The following is a 21059-nucleotide window of genomic DNA, read 5'->3' on the forward strand; positions in this document are numbered from 1 at the left end:
TTATTTTATTTTATTTTTAAACTCTTTTTTTTTATGAAATATTAAAATTATTCATTATTAAAATTTTGAGTCATTTTTATAAAACTCAAAATTTAGAATTTGAAAAATAGAGACCAAATTACAATTTTAAAATTTTTAATGGATCAATTTAAAAATTTTAAAAATTATTAAATATCAATCTAAAATTTTTAAAAATTATTAAGGATCAATTTGAAAATTTTAAAGGTTAATATGTAAATTTTGAAAAATATGAAGACCAATTTGTAAATTTTGAAATAATAATAATATCCAATTTGACATTTATATTCTATAAAATATGAGAGAAATTTCAAATTGTTTGTCAATTCAAAATTATTAAATTTAACTAAAATTTTATTATTTTAATAATTTTTTTATTCAAATAATAAATTTTGTCTAAATTATTTTATATTGTCTCAAGACGTTACACTATCTCAAAATAATCAATTGAATAAAAACTTATTCTTATAATATTTTAAATTGTATACATTTTGAATAGTTTTTTAAAAAATTCAATAAAAACTTATTCTTATAATATTTTTAGTGCTTAATTTTTATATACAAAATTTATTGTGGAATTTGTTGCAGAAATACATTACATGCATATTTTTCTGCCATTTTAGGTTATATAAATTTATTTTATTTTTTTTAGCTAGGGTTTCTCTCATGAGTGGAAAGGGGCGGGGACGGCCGAAGAAGGCCTCGCTACCTCCGACGAACCATGGCAAAACATCATCTCCGGCGGAACCAGGGACAAGAAGCAACAATTCAGGGACTAAGGCGCAGAGCGACACGGAGAAGAAGGTAACTCAGGCTAGCTCGAGTCAGATTCAGAACAATACACCCACTGCTGCAGAGGCGAAAGGGTCAGGGGAACCTTTGAGCCCGAAGAAGCTCTGGGTTGATGTGATAAGTGGAAATAGGAATCCCACTAACGGATTGCAGATGGAATTTGTGGCTCCTAAGGTGGTTAATGGGGAGATTGAGGTAGAGATTGAAGAGGATGATATTGCTTCGGAAATTAGATACTGGGATACTGCCCTAATTATGTATGTTCTTGGGGGAGATTTGAGTATGAACACAGTGAAGCAGTTCATGATAAGGAATTGGAACTTTGCAAAGCTGCCAGACATGTTCTTCAATGATGAGGGTTACTTTATCTTGAGGTTTCCTTCCATGGATGACAAAGATCTGGTTCTAACGAAGGGTCCATACACTATCCACAATATGCCAATGTTATTGACTGACTGGAAACCAAATTTTGATTTGAAGAAGGATATGCTTCGCACGATTCCGATTTGGGTGACGCTTCCCCATTTACCTCTCCACCTGTGGGGGCAACGAAGTTTGAGTAAGATTGGAAGTGCATTAGGTACTCCACTTGTTACAGATGAGTGCACAGCCAACAAGTTGAGAGTCTCATACGCGCGTATTCTCGTGGAGATGGATATCACTAAACCTCCGATTACTGAAATCAGTATCAGGGATGCGGAAGGAAACAAGAGGAAGCAGATTGTGGAGTATGATTGGCGGCCAAATTATTGTGATAAGTGTCAGAGAATTGGTCACAATTGTCTCGATCCTATAGTCAAGAAACCTGTCAAACAATGGAAGGCCAAACCTATACAAGCTGCAGTAGTGGAAGGGAAGATCACTGAGGTAACCCCACCAGTAGTGCTTCAGTCTACTGACAACGTGGAGGAAGCCTGGACAACTATTGAAAGACAAAGGAAGGGGAAAGCAATTCTTAGTGAAGAGGTTGTTCAAATCAGACAAGATAACTCATTTGACCCGCTAACTCTAGTGACTGAAGGGTTAGTGATTCAAGGAGGATGATGCTGATTTCTTGGAACGTAAGGGGGTTAAATAAATCAGGTAAGATCTCTGAGATAAGCTCCCGTCTCAATAATCTTAGGCCTGATATTTTAGTTCTTGTAGAAACTAGAGTAAAAAGGAATAATGCGTGTGGTATCCGGAATAAGTTGAGAGTTCATGATTCTTATGTGGACAATTATGATAACCACTATAATGGTCGTATTTGGCTTAGCTGGGATAGTAGAAAGTATGATATTAAGAAGGTGAGAACTACAGATCAATTACTACATTGTGGGGTGTATGATAGCAGCGGGGTGTTCGTATATTGGCTCACTGCAATATACGCTTTAAATCATCTTGATAAGAGGAAACTGCTGTGGTGTGATATTGCTGGGATTCATGTTAATCAGACTGGACCCTGGTGCTTGATTGGAGATTTTAACAATGTGATCAAAGCACAAGACAGAGTTGGAGGCAGACTTGTGAGTGTTGCTGAAATCAGAGATCTGAAAGAGATGATGGATAACACTGGTTTGGCAAAGCTTGATAGTGTGGGGGAGTATTACACATGGTCCAATAAACATGTGGATGGGATTATATATTCCAGAATTGACCATTTGCTAGGGAATATTGACTGGCTCACAGCTTATCAGGATTGGATCCTTGCTGTTCATGAACCTCAGGTTTCAGACCATGGCCTTTTGTGCCTTAGTAGACAGGATCATGTGAGGAGGAAAAACTTGCAATTTAAATTCAGGAACAATGTGATTCATCTGAAGGGGTTCCATCAGATTGTTCTTCAGAGCTGGCAGCAACAGAGCTCAGGAAATCCCATGTATATCCTTTGGTACAAACTGTTAGGAGTAAATTAATGGTAAATTCATGTGTTAATATAAGTGATTTCTTCTCTAAACTAATGTAAATTGTGATAAATCCATAGGTTTTTATTAAGAATTGAACTGAACAAGTTTAGTTCGTGCGTAAAGCAAATCGAATCACTTGTGGGTGTTGTTGTTGCAGGTTTAGAGCTGAATTGAAGCTTGAGAAGAACATGAGGAGGAAAGAGAGTTGGAAGTCTCAAAGGCAGAAGAAAAGGATGGAAATTGCAAAGAGCGCGCCGCGAGAGTCCTAGAGCGCGCCGCGGAAACATCTCTGTTTTGAAGCGCGCCGCGCCAGCCCGTTGCCGCGTCGCGGCCTCGGCGTTAAAAGCCCAAAAATTCTTTTTAAAAGCCCTAGCTTCCAAGAGAAAAAGTGGTGGTTAGAGAACTTTGTGAAGAGCGAAATTAGGAGAGCATTCTGAGATTGCAGCCAAGAATAACAATTGAAGGCCAATTCTTTACCAATCGAAGACATTCCATTGATGAAGATGAATCCTTTTATTAATTCTTGTGTGTTCTTCATGTCTATGGAGAGCTAAATCCCTCTTGTTGAGTCTAAGGTAGTAGTTAACCTATGAATATACATTACCATTGATTAATCCCTGTGAACAATTGTTTGAATTTATTATCAATAAGAAACCTTGCTTTTAATTTACATCATTGTTGAATCTTTGATCGAAAGAAAGGATTTAACTTTTGCCCTAGGTTACTATATTGATTCAATTGCAATTTGCAGAGATGGAATTGTAATTGGGTTTTCATAATTATCGTTCTTAATTACTATTATCGTTATTGTGATTTGGAGAGATCGAATCTCATACCGGTAAAAGTTATCTAATTTGATTTGCAGACATGGAATCTTATTTGAGGATAAGTGAAGATAATGATTCAAAGGATTGTTCTATTGTGAATTAATTGATAATTGTATAGGATTAGGTTGATGAACCCTAAAGACTCAACATCTTTCTTTATTTGTTAACACAAAGTCCTTTACTTGCTTTTATTTTATTATTTGCTTTTGATATTATTATTAGTATAAAACAAACCAAACCAAATTTCTTAACTCAAAATAAACAACTATAGAACGACAGTGATATTAACCAATCCCTGTGGATACGATATATTACAGAAAATATTTACCCACAAATACTATCAACAAATTGGCGCCGTTGCCGGGGATTGGTGTCAATATTGCATGCATTGCAATAGTTCTTATTTTGAGTTTTAATTTTTATTTTCTCTATTTGGTTGTTTCACGTGTTTCCTAGTTTTGCAGAAGATTGTGTATGCGCAGCAAAGTTTCTAGCGATCAACTTCTTTTTGATCCCGAGATCGAAAGGACCGCTAGGAGGTTAAATAGCAAAGCACGAAAAAGAGCGAACATAGCAAAAGCAAGAGACAACGCAACCGCGACATCGTCACAACAACTTGAAACCATTGACGAGTCGCAAGAAGGATTCTTCTTTCACGAACTATTCACGGAGGAAGAACCGGAAGTTTTTATACAACCTACTGTTGGCAACATGGCTGCTAATGGTCCATGTGCTAATAGTCCAAGACTCAATCCTCAGTTCGCGAGAACTGCCGCCAACGGGCGACCGACAGAACTGAAGACCGGTATCATACAATTGATTTGTGCAAGTCCTTTCGCCGGATTGGACCATGAAGACCCGTACACGCATCTTACTCGATTCTATGAGTTAGCGGGTACTACGGGTGTCGCTCAAGCTGATGAGGAAGCATTATTTAAGAGGTTGTTCCCACACTCTTTGCTATCGAAGGCAAAGGATTGGTATCTGGATCAACCCGAGGTAGTGATGACAAATTGGAACACATTGGAAGAAAAATTTCTGGAAAGGTTTTACTCTCAAAACCGATTCTTCGAAGCAAAAACAGCAATAGCAGTATTTTCTCAAGGTAGTAATGAATCTTTGAATGAAGCATGGGAAAGGTATAAAGCTATGTTGAGAAAGTGCAAAGGACACGGTTTTTCAGACGTTGACCAAATCCATATGTTCCGTAACGGTCTCACAGCTACAAACAAGACACTTTTAGACGCCACAGCTGGTGGTTCTCTCATGTCCAAAACACCTGAAGAAGCTACTCAGATAATAGAGCGAATGGCTCTAAATGATCGTCAAGGCAATCATGATCGAACGGTAAGAGATAAGAAACCCGGAATGTTAGAGTTGAACAACAGTGATGCTCTACTTGCTCAGAACAAATTGCTAACTTCACAAGTGGAACTTTTGACACAACAAATGTCTAAACTACCACAACAAATCAAGGAGCTGAACGGGGTATCTAATTCATATCAAGTTGCTAGGTGCGAATTGTGCAAGGGAGATCATCAAACAGGATTCTGTCCACCAGTGCAAGAAGAAGAAGTGAATTACATGAATAATAACCAAGGACAAAGGCAGAATCAATATCAGAATCAGCCATACCAACAAGGTTATCCACCAAGATACAACAACCAAGGGTACCAACAAAGACCACCGAATCAAGGGTATCAACAACAAGCATTCCAACCATACACTCAACCACCACAACAACAACAAGGAGGACAATCCAAGTTGGAGGAGACAGTGAATCAGTTCATTCAAACATCAGTAATAAATCAGAAGAACCAGGAAGCGGCAATTAAAAACCTGCAAACTCAAGTGGAGCAAATAACACATCAACTTACTCTACAGGCACAAGGAGCCTTACCAAACTCAACCGGAAAAAAACCGCAAGACCAGGAGAAAATTAATGCTGTTACAACAAGGAGTCAAAGGGGTTCAGAATCGGAAAAAGAGAAAGAAGAGATAGGTGACCCTATGGCGATGGAGGTAGATCTGGAAATAAGAGAGGACCTAAAAGAGCCAGAAGTTGTAATACTACCAATGAAACCAGTTGAAGAAAGAAATAAGAAAGATGTTGAACAGGTGATTAAACCACCCCTCCCTTTGCGAGTAACAAAGAAGGATTCAAAAGAGAAAGACGTTCGGAAATTTACGTTCTTGTTCAAAAAGTTAGAAGTGAATTTACCTTTCTTTGAAGCACTGGAACACGTACCTGTGTATAAGAAATTTATGAAGGAGGTATCGGCGAAAAAAAGATCACTAGAGGGAGAACCAAAAATGGCAATCGAAAAATGTAGTATAGTCGCTGCAGCAAGAAAAATCCCAATTAAGAGAAGAGACCCTGGGGCGGTGGCGATACCATGCACTATCAAGAATATATCATTTAAAAAGGTACTTCTCGATTCTGGCTCTAGTGTGAGTCTAATGCCGTTATCCATTTTCAAAAGGCTTGAATTAGACAAGATTAGTGAAAGTAAGTCGCAATTACGGTTCGTCGATCACACTATTAAGAAATCTTATGGAGTAGCGGAAGATGTACTAGTAGAAGTTGATAAGTTTGTTTTCCCTGTTGACTTCCACATCATGGACATTCTGGAAGATGAAGAAACTCCGATCCTTCTTGGGAGACCCTTTTTGTCGACAGGACGCTGTAATCTTGACATTGAAAAGGGGACGCTAACGCTAAAATCATTTGATGAAGAAGTAACCTTGAAGATGCTGGGAGTCAAGAAACACAGGTCAGGGGTAAATGAGAAAAATTCAACTGGTATACCGGAAGGTGCACAAGAAAACAAAAATCTCAAAAACCTCCAAGAAAAAGTCTCTAACATATCTTCTCCAATGAAACCAAATTATGATGATGTCAAAAGTCCTAAGAGGGCTAAGGAGAGTGATAAGAATGGGGAAGATAAAGTGAAGAGAAAAGCTATCCATGCTTTTTATCTTCATGAGTTTGTGGGTATGGAAGTACAAAGTAGCGAGTGTTGGAAAAGGAAATACCCTCCATAAAACAAGGGGTAATGGACCGTCGAGCCATGCGACGTTAAACGAAGCACTTTGTGGGAGGTAACCCACACTTCTAATGTTTTATTTTTGTCTATTTTTATTTCAGGAAATAATAAGGGAACCTTTCTGGTGAAAGCTAGGAAGAGGCAAGTAATATTGTAATACCCTCTGTGAGTCAACCCTCTCGGGCTTGTTACGAAACATTGAGGTCAATGTTTAGTTTAAGTTTGGGGGTGGATTTACTCTTTGCATTTTTTATGTTCAATTTTATGTTTTTATGTCTGTTATGTACTCCCAGTTAGAGTAAGTAGTCCCATAACAAAGTGAGAATCTCAAGCGAAGTATCAACAATGAAGCAACATGTATGAAAGTGGTAGTAAGTGAATGTTCAAAATTTTTGAGTTTCACTCTCTTTTTCAATAAGTAACAAAGCAGGTATGAAATTTCAAACTCAAACTCTTAATGTGTGCAATGAAACTTAAGGTGTTAGTAAATTCTTAACAGAAGTTCTTTATGGTACATTGTTTATTGGATCAGCTTAGCCTTAACCATTGTGAGGAAAGCTTTCCATTGTTTACTATATGCAGGAAGACCATCAATTATTTTTGACGTGTTTGTATCATGCTAAACCGGTTGTTGCATCGTCTGTGGAAATCTGTGAAAGTGATTTAGGCAATTGTTTGAATCTGAGAGTTCTTTTAGCCTATTCTAAACATGCAATTTAATTTCTTCTGTGAGAGTGTGATCCTTTGCTAACCATTCTTTGAGCCTGAGGTCAAGATAAGCATCATAATATGCACCAAGGAAAATACCTGGTGAGTTTTGATCTCAATAAAAAGTTTTGTTCTGGATCATCAACCATAAAATTTGGTGATGTGTTTTCTCTTTGACCTTTTTTAGAAAGTAGGGGAGCATTCATATAATCTAAATACAGGTTGATCTCCAAGTTGGGGAGATTCACTCTCAAAAGAAGAGTAAGTATATGTGGTAATTGGTGAAAGGCTAAAGAATTCGTAGCTTGAAAAAAAAAGGAGAAAATTGATGGAAAAAGAACAACGTTTGAATATAATAGTTGTTGAAAAAAAAGTGAGAGAGAAAAACCAAGCTACGAATGGAAAAGGATGAACGGGTGAGAGAATTAGAGTTATAGAAAAGAAGGAATGAGTTATGATTTGGATGCTTCCCTAGATTAGGAACAACCCTTGATTATCTTCTTTTCTTTGAATCTAAACCGCATTACAACCCGAGAAAGACCTTCTGATTCTCATATTTCACAGGACTGGATGCTAGCAATTCGGTAAACGTATGATATGGATTTTTGTTGATTTAATTGTGTGGATGAGTGTTTAACCCCTCGTTTATTCATCATGCTTTTTGATGAGAGTGATTAGTGCTGATTCAATTACAATTGTGTAGTGTTTTGAACTTCTGGAGGTAATTTGCTTTCAACGTTTGTTTCATGTGTATATTCTGAGTTTGCAGGTAGAAGAGGAGTATTTGACTTAGTTACTGGATTGAACCACTTGAGAAAAACTTTTTGAAAAACTTGTTGCTTGATTGTCGGTAAACTTTGCTGGAGGTAAGTAATTTTGTTTAGGGACAAACAAAACTCTAAGTTGGGGAGAGTTTGTTAGGAGTAAATTAATGGTAAATTCATGTGTTAATATAAGTGATTTCTTCTCTAAACTAATGTAAATTGTGATAAATCCATAGGTTTTTATTAAGAATTGAACTGAACAAGTTTAGTTCGTGCGTAAAGCAAATCGAATCACTTGTGGGTGTTGTTGTTGCAGGTTTAGAGCTGAATTGAAGCTTGAGAAGAACATGAGGAGGAAAGAGAGCTGGAAGTCTCAAAGGCAGAAGAAAAGGATGGAAATTGCAAAGAGCGCGCCGCGAGAGTCCTAGAGCGCGCCGCGGAAACATCTCTGTTTTGAAGCGCGCCGCGCCAGCCCGTTGCCGCGCCGCGGCCTCGGCGTTAAAAGCCCAAAAATTCTGTTTAAAAGCCCTAGCTTCCAAGAGAAAAAGTGGTGGTTAGAGAACTTTGTGAAGAGCGAAATTAGGAGAGCATTCTGAGATTGCAGCCAAGAATAACAATTGAAGGCCAATTCTTTACCAATCGAAGACATTCCATTGATGAAGATGAATCCTTTTATTAATTCTTGTGTGTTCTTCATGTCTATGGAGAGCTAAATCCCTCTTGTTGAGTCTAAGGTAGTAGTTAACCTATGAATATACATTACCATTGATTAATCCCTGTGAACAATTGTTTGAATTTATTATCAATAAGAAACCTTGCTTTTAATTTACATCATTGTTGAATCTTTGATCGAAAGAAAGGATTTAACTTTTTCCCTAGGTTACTATATTGATTCAATTGCAATTTGCAGAGATGGAATTGTAATTGGGTTTTCATAATTATCGTTCTTAATTACTATTATCGTTATTGTGATTTGGAGAGATCGAATCTCATACCGGTAAAAGTTATCTAATTTGATTTGCAGACATGGAATCTTATTTGAGGATAAGTGAAGATAATGATTCAAAGGATTGTTCTATTTTGAATTAATTGATAATTGTATAGGATTAGGTTGATGAACCCTAAAGACTCAACATCTTTCTTTATTTGTTAACACAAAGTCCTTTACTTGCTTTTATTTTATTATTTGCTTTTGATATTATTATTAGTATAAAACAAACCAAACCAAATTTCTTAACTCAAAATAAACAACTATAGAACGGCAGTGATATTAACCAATCCCTGTGGATACGATATATTACAGAAAATATTTACCCACAAATACTATCAACACAAACTCAAAAGATTGATCCCAGTTTTGAGAAAATTTAGCAAGCCTTTGTCTGGCCTAAGGAGGCAGCTGATGGAAGCTAGGAGCAACCTTATAGAGACCCATAAGTCACTGTCTGCTGATATGCACAACCCTATGCTTATTTTAAGGGTGAAGGAGTATACTGACCAGGTGTTGAACTTAGCAGAGATGGAGCAAGAGGATTTAGCCCAAAGAGCCAAACTTGAGTGGATCAAAGCTGGGGATGGGAACAACAGCTACTTCTATGCATCTTTAAAGCAGAGGAGTAAACAGAACTATATAGGAAGCATGACAAGGGCATATGGTAGTATAATGCATGAGCAGAGGGACATTGAGGAAGAGGTGTTGAGATTCTAAACTTCCCTTATGGGCACTGCTGATGAGAACTTGGAGGAGGTGAATTGTTGTGCCATGAGACAAGGGACACAAGTTACTCTTGACCAAAGAATATTCCTCACCAGACCTGTTTCTAAGGATGAGATACTTACAGCCCTTAAGGGGATCAATGACAATAAATCTCCAGGACTAGATGGATTTGGAGCAAAGTTTTTTAAGGATACTTGGCACATTGTGGGTGGTGATGTCTGTAGAGCAGTGGAGGAATTCTTTTCTCAGGGCAGATTGCACCATGGATTTAATACCTCAGTGATCTCTCTAATCCCTAAATCCAACATAGCACAGGCTGCCAAAGATTATAGGCCGATATCTTGTTGTACAACATTATACAAGATCATCTCCAAGATATTAACCTGCAGATTAGGCACTGTGCTCCCTTCCCTGGTTTCTAAAAATCAAGCAGCTTTTGTGAAAGGGCATCAGTTGAAGGACCATGTTCTGCTGGCATATGAGCTTGTAAGAGGATATGAAAGGAAACATGTTACCCCTAATTGTATGATGCAGATAGATTTACAGAAGGCCTATGATATAGTTAGCTGGAGATCTTTAGAGAGGATTCTGGAAGAATTTGGTTTCCCTGTAATGTTTATCAAATGTATAATGCATATTGTTACTACTGTCACTTACAGGTTTAACATTAATGGGATACACTCTAGAAATATGAAGGCTAGAAGGGGGATAAGGCAAGGAGGCCCTATCTCTCCCCTGCTCTTTGTATTAATGATGGAATATCTTACTCGATTGCTGCTACAGTTGGATAGGAACCCTAATTTCCATTATCACTCAAAGTGCAAAGGGTTAAAAATTGTTAGTCTTACATTTGCTGATGACCTACTGTTGTATTCTAGAGGTGACAAAGATTCTGTGGAACTGCTCCTTGCCCAGATGACTTCTTTCTCTAAATCAACATGGTTATGCATGAATCCTGCCAAATGCTTCCTTTTCACTGGTGGTGTGAGTGATAGGGATAAAATGATTCTAAGGAACATTACCAAATTCAGAGAGGGGGATCTTCCTTTTAGATACCTTGGGGTACCTCTTACTAGCAAAAAGCTAGCCATCAAACACTATTTGGTCTTGATAGATAAGATTGTCCACAAAGTCACTCACTGGAGTTCAAAGTTGTTAACATATGCTGGTAGGGTTCAGTTAATTAAAAGTGTTGTTTTCCCTATTGTGAACTTCTGGATGCAGGTTCTACCATTGCCTAAGGCAGTCATCCACCACATTGATGCTGTATGTCGCAGTTTTTTGTGGACAGGCCAAAAGGATATATCTAGCAAAGCTCCCATAGTGTGGAAAAGTGTGTGCAGACCCAAGGCGTATGGAGGCATGAGCATAATGGACTTGGAGTGTTGGAACAAAGTCTGTATGTTGAAACTGGTGTGGAATGTGCATAAGAAGGCAGACTCTTTGTGGATCAAATGGATCCATGAGTATTATTTGAGGCAGACTGATTTTATGCAATTGCAGGTTAAGGAAAGCCAGTCTTGGATGATGAAATATTTACTTCACTCTAGGCAACTTTACCAGGAGATGCAGATGCATATGGCTAGCAATGGAGGGTCTTTTCAGTCAAGGAAAATCTATATTGCCCTTGTAGGCACTGAAGAGAAACCAGCATGGAGACATCTTATGTTTTGTAATTATGCGAGGCCTCAAGCCATCTTTATACTTTGGCTGGTATGTAATGGTCGTTTGGCTACCAAGGAGCGTTTGAAGAGATTTGGAATGATCGCGGATGATTGTTGTATGTTTTGTTCTAAGCAAGAAACAATCAACCACTTATTCTTTGGTTGTGCAGGATTGAAGGGAATATGGGTGAAGGTACTGGACTGGATTCAAGTTACTCATAGCCCGTTGCTGTGGGACAGGGAGATGGAATGGATTGTTCGGAACTGTAAGGGAAAGAGCTGGCGTGCTACATTACTCAAGTGTGCCCTTACTGAATCTATATATTCCATTTGGAGAATACGTAATGAGAAGGTGTTTGGTCATGAGAGATATAGTGGTTTTATAGAAAAAGAAATCATAGATAGTTTAGTCTATAGATTATGGAACATTAAGAAATATAGGAGTTACATAGCTAGCCTTATGTTATAGGTGCTTGTTGATTGTCTTGGCTATTGGTTTTGAGCTTGGCTGGATCGTGGGCGATCGCCATGTACATAACGTATTTTTTGAATTAATCAAAGTTATATTGATTCAAAAAAAAATATTATTTATTTTTACCAAATTTTTAAAAAATATAGTAAAAATAACATAAAGGATTTTTTGTCTGGCCTATCGAATTTTATAAGAGAAAAAATTTCAACATGTGATTAATGAAAAAAATGAGAGAGGTTTTTTGGTATTACAAAAATATGGTGGTGTCAGGTATGATTTTATTTTTAGGGGTACCGGATAAAATTTTCTAAATATTCTATCGAAGTCGGCTGTTTGTTGAAGCCTCTTGCAACCAATCTTACTTTTCTCTTTCAATTGATAGTCTTGAAGATCTATTTTGAATCTACCATATTTTCTTACCGTTAAATGGTATGAACTTCCAAGTTTGGTTACATATTAGAGCTTTGAATTTTGCATCAATTGATTCTTTCTATTTTTCCTTTATTAGTGTCTTTTTGACATTCCTTGCTTCTTTGTCATTTATGTGTGTTTATGTTAGTCCCAGTCCTATGTAGGGTTGGTTAGACTTATAAATCCCATGTTTGCTTCTGGTGTGTATCCAATGAGTGTTGGTGTTGTCTTGCTAATTTTGTTGGTTGGTTTCAGGTGCACTCTGATTGTTGCTCTCCACTAGTTTAGCTGAGGTTGAATAATCTACTTCATTTTTTTATGTGTTGTTATCATCATTAGGAAAGGACTCAGTGAGATCTAGTTGGCCTTCATTTATATCATTGTAGTACAAGTAAAAAGAAAAATCGATGTATTTTCAACCAGTCTCTTTAATGGATTTCTTGTGTCAATAAAGCCATCATGGAAGGGAAAATGATTCTCATTGAAAAGCACATGTCTTGATAAAAAAAAATCTCCCATGAGAGTTGATGCACTTGTATCCTCTATGTGGATTACTGTAACCCAAGAATACACACCTAGTTATATGTAATTGAAGCTTTGTGTTCATTGATAGTTTGAGACCAGGGTAGAAGGCACAACCAAATAGTTTCAAGTCTTTATAGTTGGGTTTTTTCTTAAAAACTAAGGAGCATGGCCTTTTATTTGGATTTATTGATGGTGGAAATTTATACTAGATACACATCACTTAAGAAGGCTTCCTAAAACAAATATGGGGCAGGATCCTATATTTTGACATTAAGGTCATGAAATTTATCATTTTAGTGTGACATGATTGCTAGCTCAGTATCAAAATAAAAATTGAAATTTCTGGTACAGACATAACACATGGTAAGACAGTTATCTCACATGATATCAAGACATATGTTACGACATTTAGAAACAGACCTGATTCATCGGACTAAAATTGATACTTAACAAAAATTGCAGAATGATAAATAACACATAAAGTAGTTAGCCTAGTTCAGTGCAAAAACACCTAATTTGGGGGCTACCAAGCCAGGAAGGAAATTCACCATCACCCGTATTAATTCAAAGCTAAATTGTCCCAGTTTATAACTTCCCGCCTAATCACTGCCCAATGCAACTTCTGTCTAGAAATTGACATCTAGACCTGGGGAAATCGTCATCCCACACTCTAAATCACCTCAGTGATATCTAACAGTACCAATTCCAGTGACTATATCAAGAACGACCCAATTTAGAAGACCAAACTTCCAATAAAAGAACTCAACTCTTTTGCTTAAAAGCTTTAAGAGTGAGAACAAAAAACTCAACTCATTACCTAAAGGCTTCTGAGTGAGAGCAAATAGCTTGACAAACAGTCAAGCAATATACAGTCTACCACATAGTATCAACAGATACGTGGGAGACTTGAAACACAAGAGACTCTCAAAACCTAAGCTTTCTAACTTTTCCCTAATTTTACAGTTGTGTAAGACTTGATTACATTAGGTCTAGGGATCTCTTTAAATAGTCTTCAGCACTCCATGGGCTTCAAAACACTTTACTTGATCCACAAGCTAAGAGTTGCAACAAATCTACAGAGAAATTTTTTTGAATCTTGAAAACAAATATTGTCTCAATCATCTAAATATAGAAACTTTAATTCTAGGAGAGATTCGATTCCTTTGTTTCAGATTAAATCTTCTTGACCTGCGTAAATCACCGAGATGTATCCAAAGGAAATATCACAGAATAAATTTAAAACAAATCAACAATGTCAAGATTTCAAACAGCCTATGCTGATCTTCTGGTTTAGAATATCATGACATCAGTCAGGACATCTGGTTGTTCCTGTAAGCACATACTCAGTTGTATCAAGAGATCAAGATGTTATCACATCTTGCTTAACATCTTTCAAGCACCATGTTTTAGAAAAGTTCTGCCAACCAAAAAACAAGGAGCTAACAACAACCATAGTCTTGACCATGATAAGGTAAGGCGAGGCTTGAATGCACTATGTGTTCCCCGTTTCTCACACTCAACATAATGATTTATTCCTGTATAGGACTTATCAAAATGATAATAATATTGTATTTTTGTATGATTGATTATATTGTATACCTACATGTTGGTTTTGACATCCCACCCATCCCTCTTCCACCTCTCATCCTCCATAATTAGATCCACTCCAGTTGTCTCGTAATCTAAATATGTTACCTCTATGTTTTCTTCTAGCAAAGTTAGAAGATGCATTCAACTTAAGACTACTGAAGTTGTTGAATTGATTCAATCTACTTTCAAAAGATAGCAATTCGGTTTGAAAAATAAACTCAACTTATGTTTATTTGCTCAGAAAGTTTGACTATCACTGAATTGTATTCATAACCCAACCTATTAAGTGTCTTAATCATCAGACTATAGATGGAGATGAATGATCCTGTCAGTTTTAGTTTGTCAGCATAATTTTTCATCTTGGCAAGGTATTTCTCCATCTTCGTCTCTCCTTTGTGTGGTGTGAAATTTTAATTTTAGGTAAAATTATTTTTGTATGGTATGAGCACCCACAAGGCTCTGAGCTTAATTTTAAAGATGCTTGGAGGTTTCATAATACAACAGTTATCTGTAATATCAATTATCACAGAACTCATCACTAGCCATCATAATATGGCATGATCAAGAGTTTTCTAATCCTCATAGTTAGGATTAAATTTCTTGGTTATGTCATACTTTGTAACTGAATGGAAATCGAGATTAAAATACGCAGTGGAATATAAAATATCTCTTAAGTAGATCCATATGAATGAACATGATAAGTTTTAGGAAGATTACCTCTTGTGGTGATTAACATTTGATACGAAATCCAAAGAACACTCACACGAGTTGAACAAACAACAACACCTCTACTTAACACACTTGAACTGAGTGTCTTCAATTTTAGTGCTAGTTTTTATCAATGAAAACTTAGAGAGAGAGAGAGAGAGAGAGAGAGAGAGAGAGAGAGAGAGAGAGAGAGAATACTGGTAGAGTTTCACAAACCGGATTTTATCAAGTGTAGCACTTCATCACAAGGATTCTATTTATAGAACCAGTTATGCGAATTGCAACTTGATCAAGTCCACTTAAGTGCATTGTACCTTATAGTGTAATGTATTCCACTTAAGTGCATCGTATCTTGCAGTGTTTCGTATTCCACTTGTGTACATTGCACCTTATAGTGTTCTTTGATTCACTTAAGTAAGTCATACCTTATAGTGTTTCATATTTCCTTTAAGTACATTGTACCTTACGTTGTAACTTGTTTCTATAATTAACGCTAGTGTTTCACAAGACCACACAATTGAATCGATTTCAATTATTTATTTTATCTCTCATCAATCTGTCTTAATGTGTGTGACCCTATAGATTCTCGTGACGTTGAAAACTATATAAACTCACAATGCTTTAATGTTATCTCACTTTACAATAAAACTAATTACGAATACTTTAAGAATAATGTCTTTATGTTTGATGATGTTTCAAAATTAAGTAACACATAGTGCTTCTTATTATTAATATATAATTTGATACAAATATTGAGTTTTAATAAAATTATTGGCATCTAGGACTTACACCAATCATCTCTCACTAACACTAAAGTCAAGCATGCATGCACCTGATATCCATAGACATGGGCGGTTGCACGTCCCAGCTAGCCCGGGCACGCAACTGGGCTCAATCCCTATTTTCTTTGTACTTCCCCAACTTAATACCCGATTTTTATAAAAAAACCAAGGACAAAATTAGTAAAAACAGGGTGTGAAAATTAAAATAGATGAATAACCAATGGTTTAGGCCCAGCCTAATTAATTATTTATAAATCAAAACAAAAATTAAAAAAAAAAGCTCCCTTAAAACAAAACAACCTAATCATCGTAAAACAGGTACAAGTTTTTTAAAAAAGAAAACTCTTCGTCTCTTTTTATCTCCTCCCTCCTCTCTTCGACGAGTCGTTGCAACATCCTCTCCGCTGGATCCGACCACCGTTGCTCTGTTGCCGTATCCTCTCCACCAAATCCGACCGAAGGTCATATTTTGGCGGTGATGTTGAGGTTAGTAGTTGTATTTTTCAATTTCTATTACATATTATTCTCTAGGCCTCCATTACAATGAGTTTGTTATTATACTTATACATGTAAACTTTGTTAAAAATTAGATGAATAAATTTGACTTTTTATTTATAATTCTAGGTTCTTGAACGACAAAGGAAAAGTTGTGGAACGATTTATTGCTCTACATCATGTCAAATATACTACATTTGAGGAACTAAAGGATGCTCTTCATGGTATTGTTGATCGTCACACGTTATCTATTTTGAGGATACGAGGGCAAGGATATGATGGGTCTTCAAATATGAGAGGTGAATTTAATGGTTTACAAAGAAAGATTCTAGATGAAAACCCCTATGCTTTCTATGTCCATTGCTATGCTCACCGTTTGCAATTTGTGGTTGTGTCTGTTGCTAGTAGTTGTTCATCTATTCATGATTTCTTTGAGTACATCTCCTTGATTGTAACCACAACAAGTGCGTCTTGCAAGAGAAGGGATGCTTTGACGGAGGCACAACACCAAGATATTTTGAGTAGACTTGAGAGTGGTGAGATATCTCAAGGAAATGACTTGCACCAATCATCTAGTCTCGCTAGACCCGGGGATACTAGATGGATTTCACATTATACTACCTTGATTCGTTTGGATCAAATGTGGTCCTCCGTGTTAGAGGTGCTTAGTATTGTTGATGAAGATGAACGTGGAGTATCTCGAATGGCGAGTTTGATAGAAAAAATGGAGAGCTTTAAATTTGTTTTTATTTTGAAGCTTTTGTTAAAGTTGTATGGTTTTACAAATGAACTTTCAAAAATCTTGCAAACAAAAGATCATAATATTGTGCTTGCTATGGAATTAGTTGATGATGTTAAAGCTCGGTTGACTACATTGAGAGAGAGTAGTTGGGATAATTTTCTTATTGATGTCTAAGAATTTTGTGTTGCTCAAAGTATTCCGGTGCCAAATATGGATGAAGAAATACCGGTTCAGGGTCGTTCAAGAAGAGAAGGGAGGATTGTCACTAATCTTCACCATTACCGTGTAGAGATTTTTTATGTTGCTATTAACAAAATATGTGTGGAGATGGATCACCGGTTTAGTGAAGGAAGTCACTTAAAAATAGATATATTATTCTAACATTCACCGTAAAGAGGTCTCGGAGAGGGCATTTACCTCCTAATTTTATTTAGCACAACATTCGTACGTTAGGTTTCTCTTATGTAGCACATTTTATGATTATTTATATATTATGTCATATGTAACTTGCGGTTAAAATTTTTGACTCCGGTTAGATTTAGTATGAAGATCTTACTAATCTTGGGCAAAAAACTTTGTCAGCCGGTTAGATTGTCGAGTGTTTATACTCTGACTATTTTCATATTTCCTCTATTTATTTATTTTATGATTGATTCTCATCTTATATCTCTCACTATGTTTCTTAAACTAAATTTTAACCGTATCTGTTATTTTTTGGCTATATGAAATTGACTTTTGAAAATAAATTATGTTTACATTGAATTTGACCCATTATACTGCAGTATGATCCTCATAAAAGATTTAGCTAAACCACTTTTAGTTGGCCTTATTTTGACAGAGTATATACTTGACTATTAAAAAATAGATTAATCTTAAATTTGACTGCTAATAATTAAAAATACTTTTAGATATAAATCACATCTTAACTAATAACATGCATGATAACTTGTTAAATAAGGAAAAGTGATGAAAAGTCCAATTAAATCTCCATAATTCTTACTTATATTTGAGTCAAATATGGTAGTGTATCTTTTTCAATCACTATTTTTAGCAAGGGATGATGTGAATGGTTCCTCTAATAGTTAGTTATCTCAAGACTTGTTTTGCACCTACAAAGTAGTTGCAAGTTAGCAAACATCTAGGTCTATAACGACAACCATCTAAAGCCACTAGATTTGTTTATTTTAGTTAGGAAACCGTTAGGACTGTGAAAATGAAAGCATATCGAATAAATTAGGATGAGTGTGACAGTAGAATTAATAAAGAAACCAAATAAGGACTATATAGGTCAGCAAGAAACCAATATAGTGCATTGCATAATGTTGGTAGAGTTTGGTACTGACTTTCTCATGTTCTTAACAAGGACTGAAATTGAATCTACATCCCAAGTATGTTACACATGTTTGGGAAAAATGTTTAAAAAATTATGCACCAAAATATATATATTGGAGAAAATTAATTTTTTTTTCTTTTAGCAAAATGATAAACAGGTCAAAAATTCACACACACACGAAATGCAATGTTTTAGATTTATATTCGGATGAAAATATACATTCTAATAAAATCGGTAATGTTAGTTGAATTTTTTGGACAAAATTAACATTTCAATTTTCTCAAAAAAATTAAATATGCAACTAATTTTCAATTTTTTCTCCTTTTTTATTTTATTTGTATGTTCTTAAAAAATGTTATTATTATGATTTATATTTTTTTAAAATATTTGCATAAAATTTGGATTTCAACTTGTTTCATTCATTTAAAAGTATGATTTAATGTAAAAAGGTTGTAAATTCTGATGAATTTAATATATATATATATATATATATATATATATATATATATATATATATATATATATATATATATATATATATATATATATATATATATATATATATATAGGACGAATCAAGTGAGAACACTTGGTTATTATGAGAAATGAGAACAATGAATCACGACCATTAAATTTTGATTTTGTTGATTTTAATGGACTGGATTGATTTCTCTTTCTATGATCCTTAATATTTATTTTAAATCAACATAGAAAGAGAAACCAATCCAATCCATTAAAATCAACAAATTTAAAACATGTTTAATGGACTAGATTGGTTTCTTATTAATTTTATATATATATATATATATATATATATATATATATATATATATATATATATATATATATATATATATATATATATATATATATATATATATATATATATATATATATATATATATATATATATATATATATATATATATATATATATATATATATATATATATATATAATAATTGATTAATATTATAATTTTAAACATATTTAAAAATATTTATATTAATTATCTGTGTATAATTATTAATCTTTTTAATATTAAGTGATACTTATTTTATATATAAGTAGGAAATAGTTTGTTAATGAAATGTCGTAAGATTTTAAGCATAAAATTAAATATTTAAAATAAGGAAAGATAATAACTTACAAATAATTGTTTCGAATGAATTAATATTTTGAAATTAAAAGATAAATAAAATACTAAAAGAAAAATAATTCTCACTTATATTTTCTATAAAAGAAATAGATAACAAAATGTTTAGAAAATTAATATTTTTGTAATTATTAAAGAAAAGTTTCTCTTATCACCAATAGGCGGTTAAAAGTGGGTCTGTGACTGTATTTTATTTATGTAGCTTAAATTCCACAGCAAAATGTTTCATTTCACCAAAAAAGATTATGAGATGAGCAAATCAAAATTCCATCATGTTCTTGTGTCTCTAAAGTGGGGCCTTCTTAAAACTTACGCAGCTAGTTAGTTGACTGATAATTCTTGAAAATGAATTCAAGGTTCATTTTGTTTATGATTGTAAAATCAAAATCTTCATTTTGATAAGTGACCGATCATATAACTATTAATTGAAGCTTCATCTTCATATTTAATTGAAGCTTCATCTTCATCACTTAGATAATAATGATGATATTGCTCTGATCCATAATTTGAAGTACGAGATCAAAAAGATGAACATCAATTCCATATGAAAAGTAAAAGTAATAATGATATTTGCTCTTAATTTGAATTTGAAGTATGAAATAAAGAAATAAGTACAATTTTATATAAGAAATAAATTTGAAAATTTGATACAAAGAAAAATTTCTTAAATATTAAAGTGTCATGCGAATGTGTTGATAACGATAGTAAACATATATAAACATAGAGAAGGAGAAAGACCCTTTAGCTTAGGGTTTTAATAGAATAAATGAAAATTAGAGAATAAAAGTTACACCAGAGTATAAATATTATATACTAGTAAGTATCAAACTATCTTTACAAAGATATAATAATAATAACTAACATCTCCTCTCAAACTCAAGATGCATTAGTAGGAAGCATCGAGAGTTTGTCAATCAAAATATGAAAATGTTTAATGGAATGTGTCTTTGTAAACAAATCACTGTAAAGCGGAGGAGACAAACGGTAGAGTAATTGTTTCATGTTGAAGATGATAACGAGTGAAATGACAATCAATCTCAATGTGTTTGGTACGTTCATAAAAGACCGAGATGTGGGCAATTTGAATGGCACTTTTGTTATCACAATACATGGGAGTTGGTTTAGAAAGAATGGCATCCATATCAGAAAGTAATCAACGCAACCAAACTATTTCAGTAGTGGTGGACGTCATAGCATGATACTCAACTTCTATAGAAGAACGAGAGACAATATATTGTTTCTTACTTTTCCAAGAAATAAGAGAGTCCCTAAGAAAGATACAAAATCTTATAGTAGACTTACGATTTGTAGGGTCGTCATCCCAATCAGCATCGGAATAAGCACGTAGTTCCAATAAGGACGATGAGAGAAAAAGAAGGCTCTGAAACTGGGTTCCCCGAAGATAACGACATATGCGAAGAA

The 21059-nt window shown here is 34.7% G+C and overlaps 2 protein-coding genes across 2 annotated transcripts; both read left to right on the forward strand.

Annotated features, from left to right (window-relative positions):
- The first annotated feature begins 684 nt into the window (after positions 1 to 684).
- LOC131658381 (uncharacterized) lies at positions 685 to 2705 on the forward strand. Its single transcript, XM_058927681.1, has 2 exons — positions 685 to 1832; positions 1934 to 2705. Exons 1-2 carry the CDS (start codon positions 685 to 687, stop codon positions 2703 to 2705), a joined length of 1920 nt encoding a protein of 639 aa, XP_058783664.1.
- Positions 2706 to 16389: 13684 nt separating this feature from the next.
- Positions 16390 to 17322, forward strand: LOC131658382 (uncharacterized). The gene is made up of 2 exons (XM_058927682.1): positions 16390 to 16397; positions 16536 to 17322. Exons 1-2 carry the CDS (start codon positions 16390 to 16392, stop codon positions 17320 to 17322), a joined length of 795 nt encoding a protein of 264 aa, XP_058783665.1.
- The last annotated feature ends 3737 nt before the right edge of the window (positions 17323 to 21059 follow it).

This window comes from Vicia villosa, linkage group LG3 (genome assembly GCF_029867415.1).
Source record: "Vicia villosa cultivar HV-30 ecotype Madison, WI linkage group LG3, Vvil1.0, whole genome shotgun sequence".
Taxonomy (NCBI): Eukaryota; Viridiplantae; Streptophyta; class Magnoliopsida; order Fabales; family Fabaceae; genus Vicia; species Vicia villosa.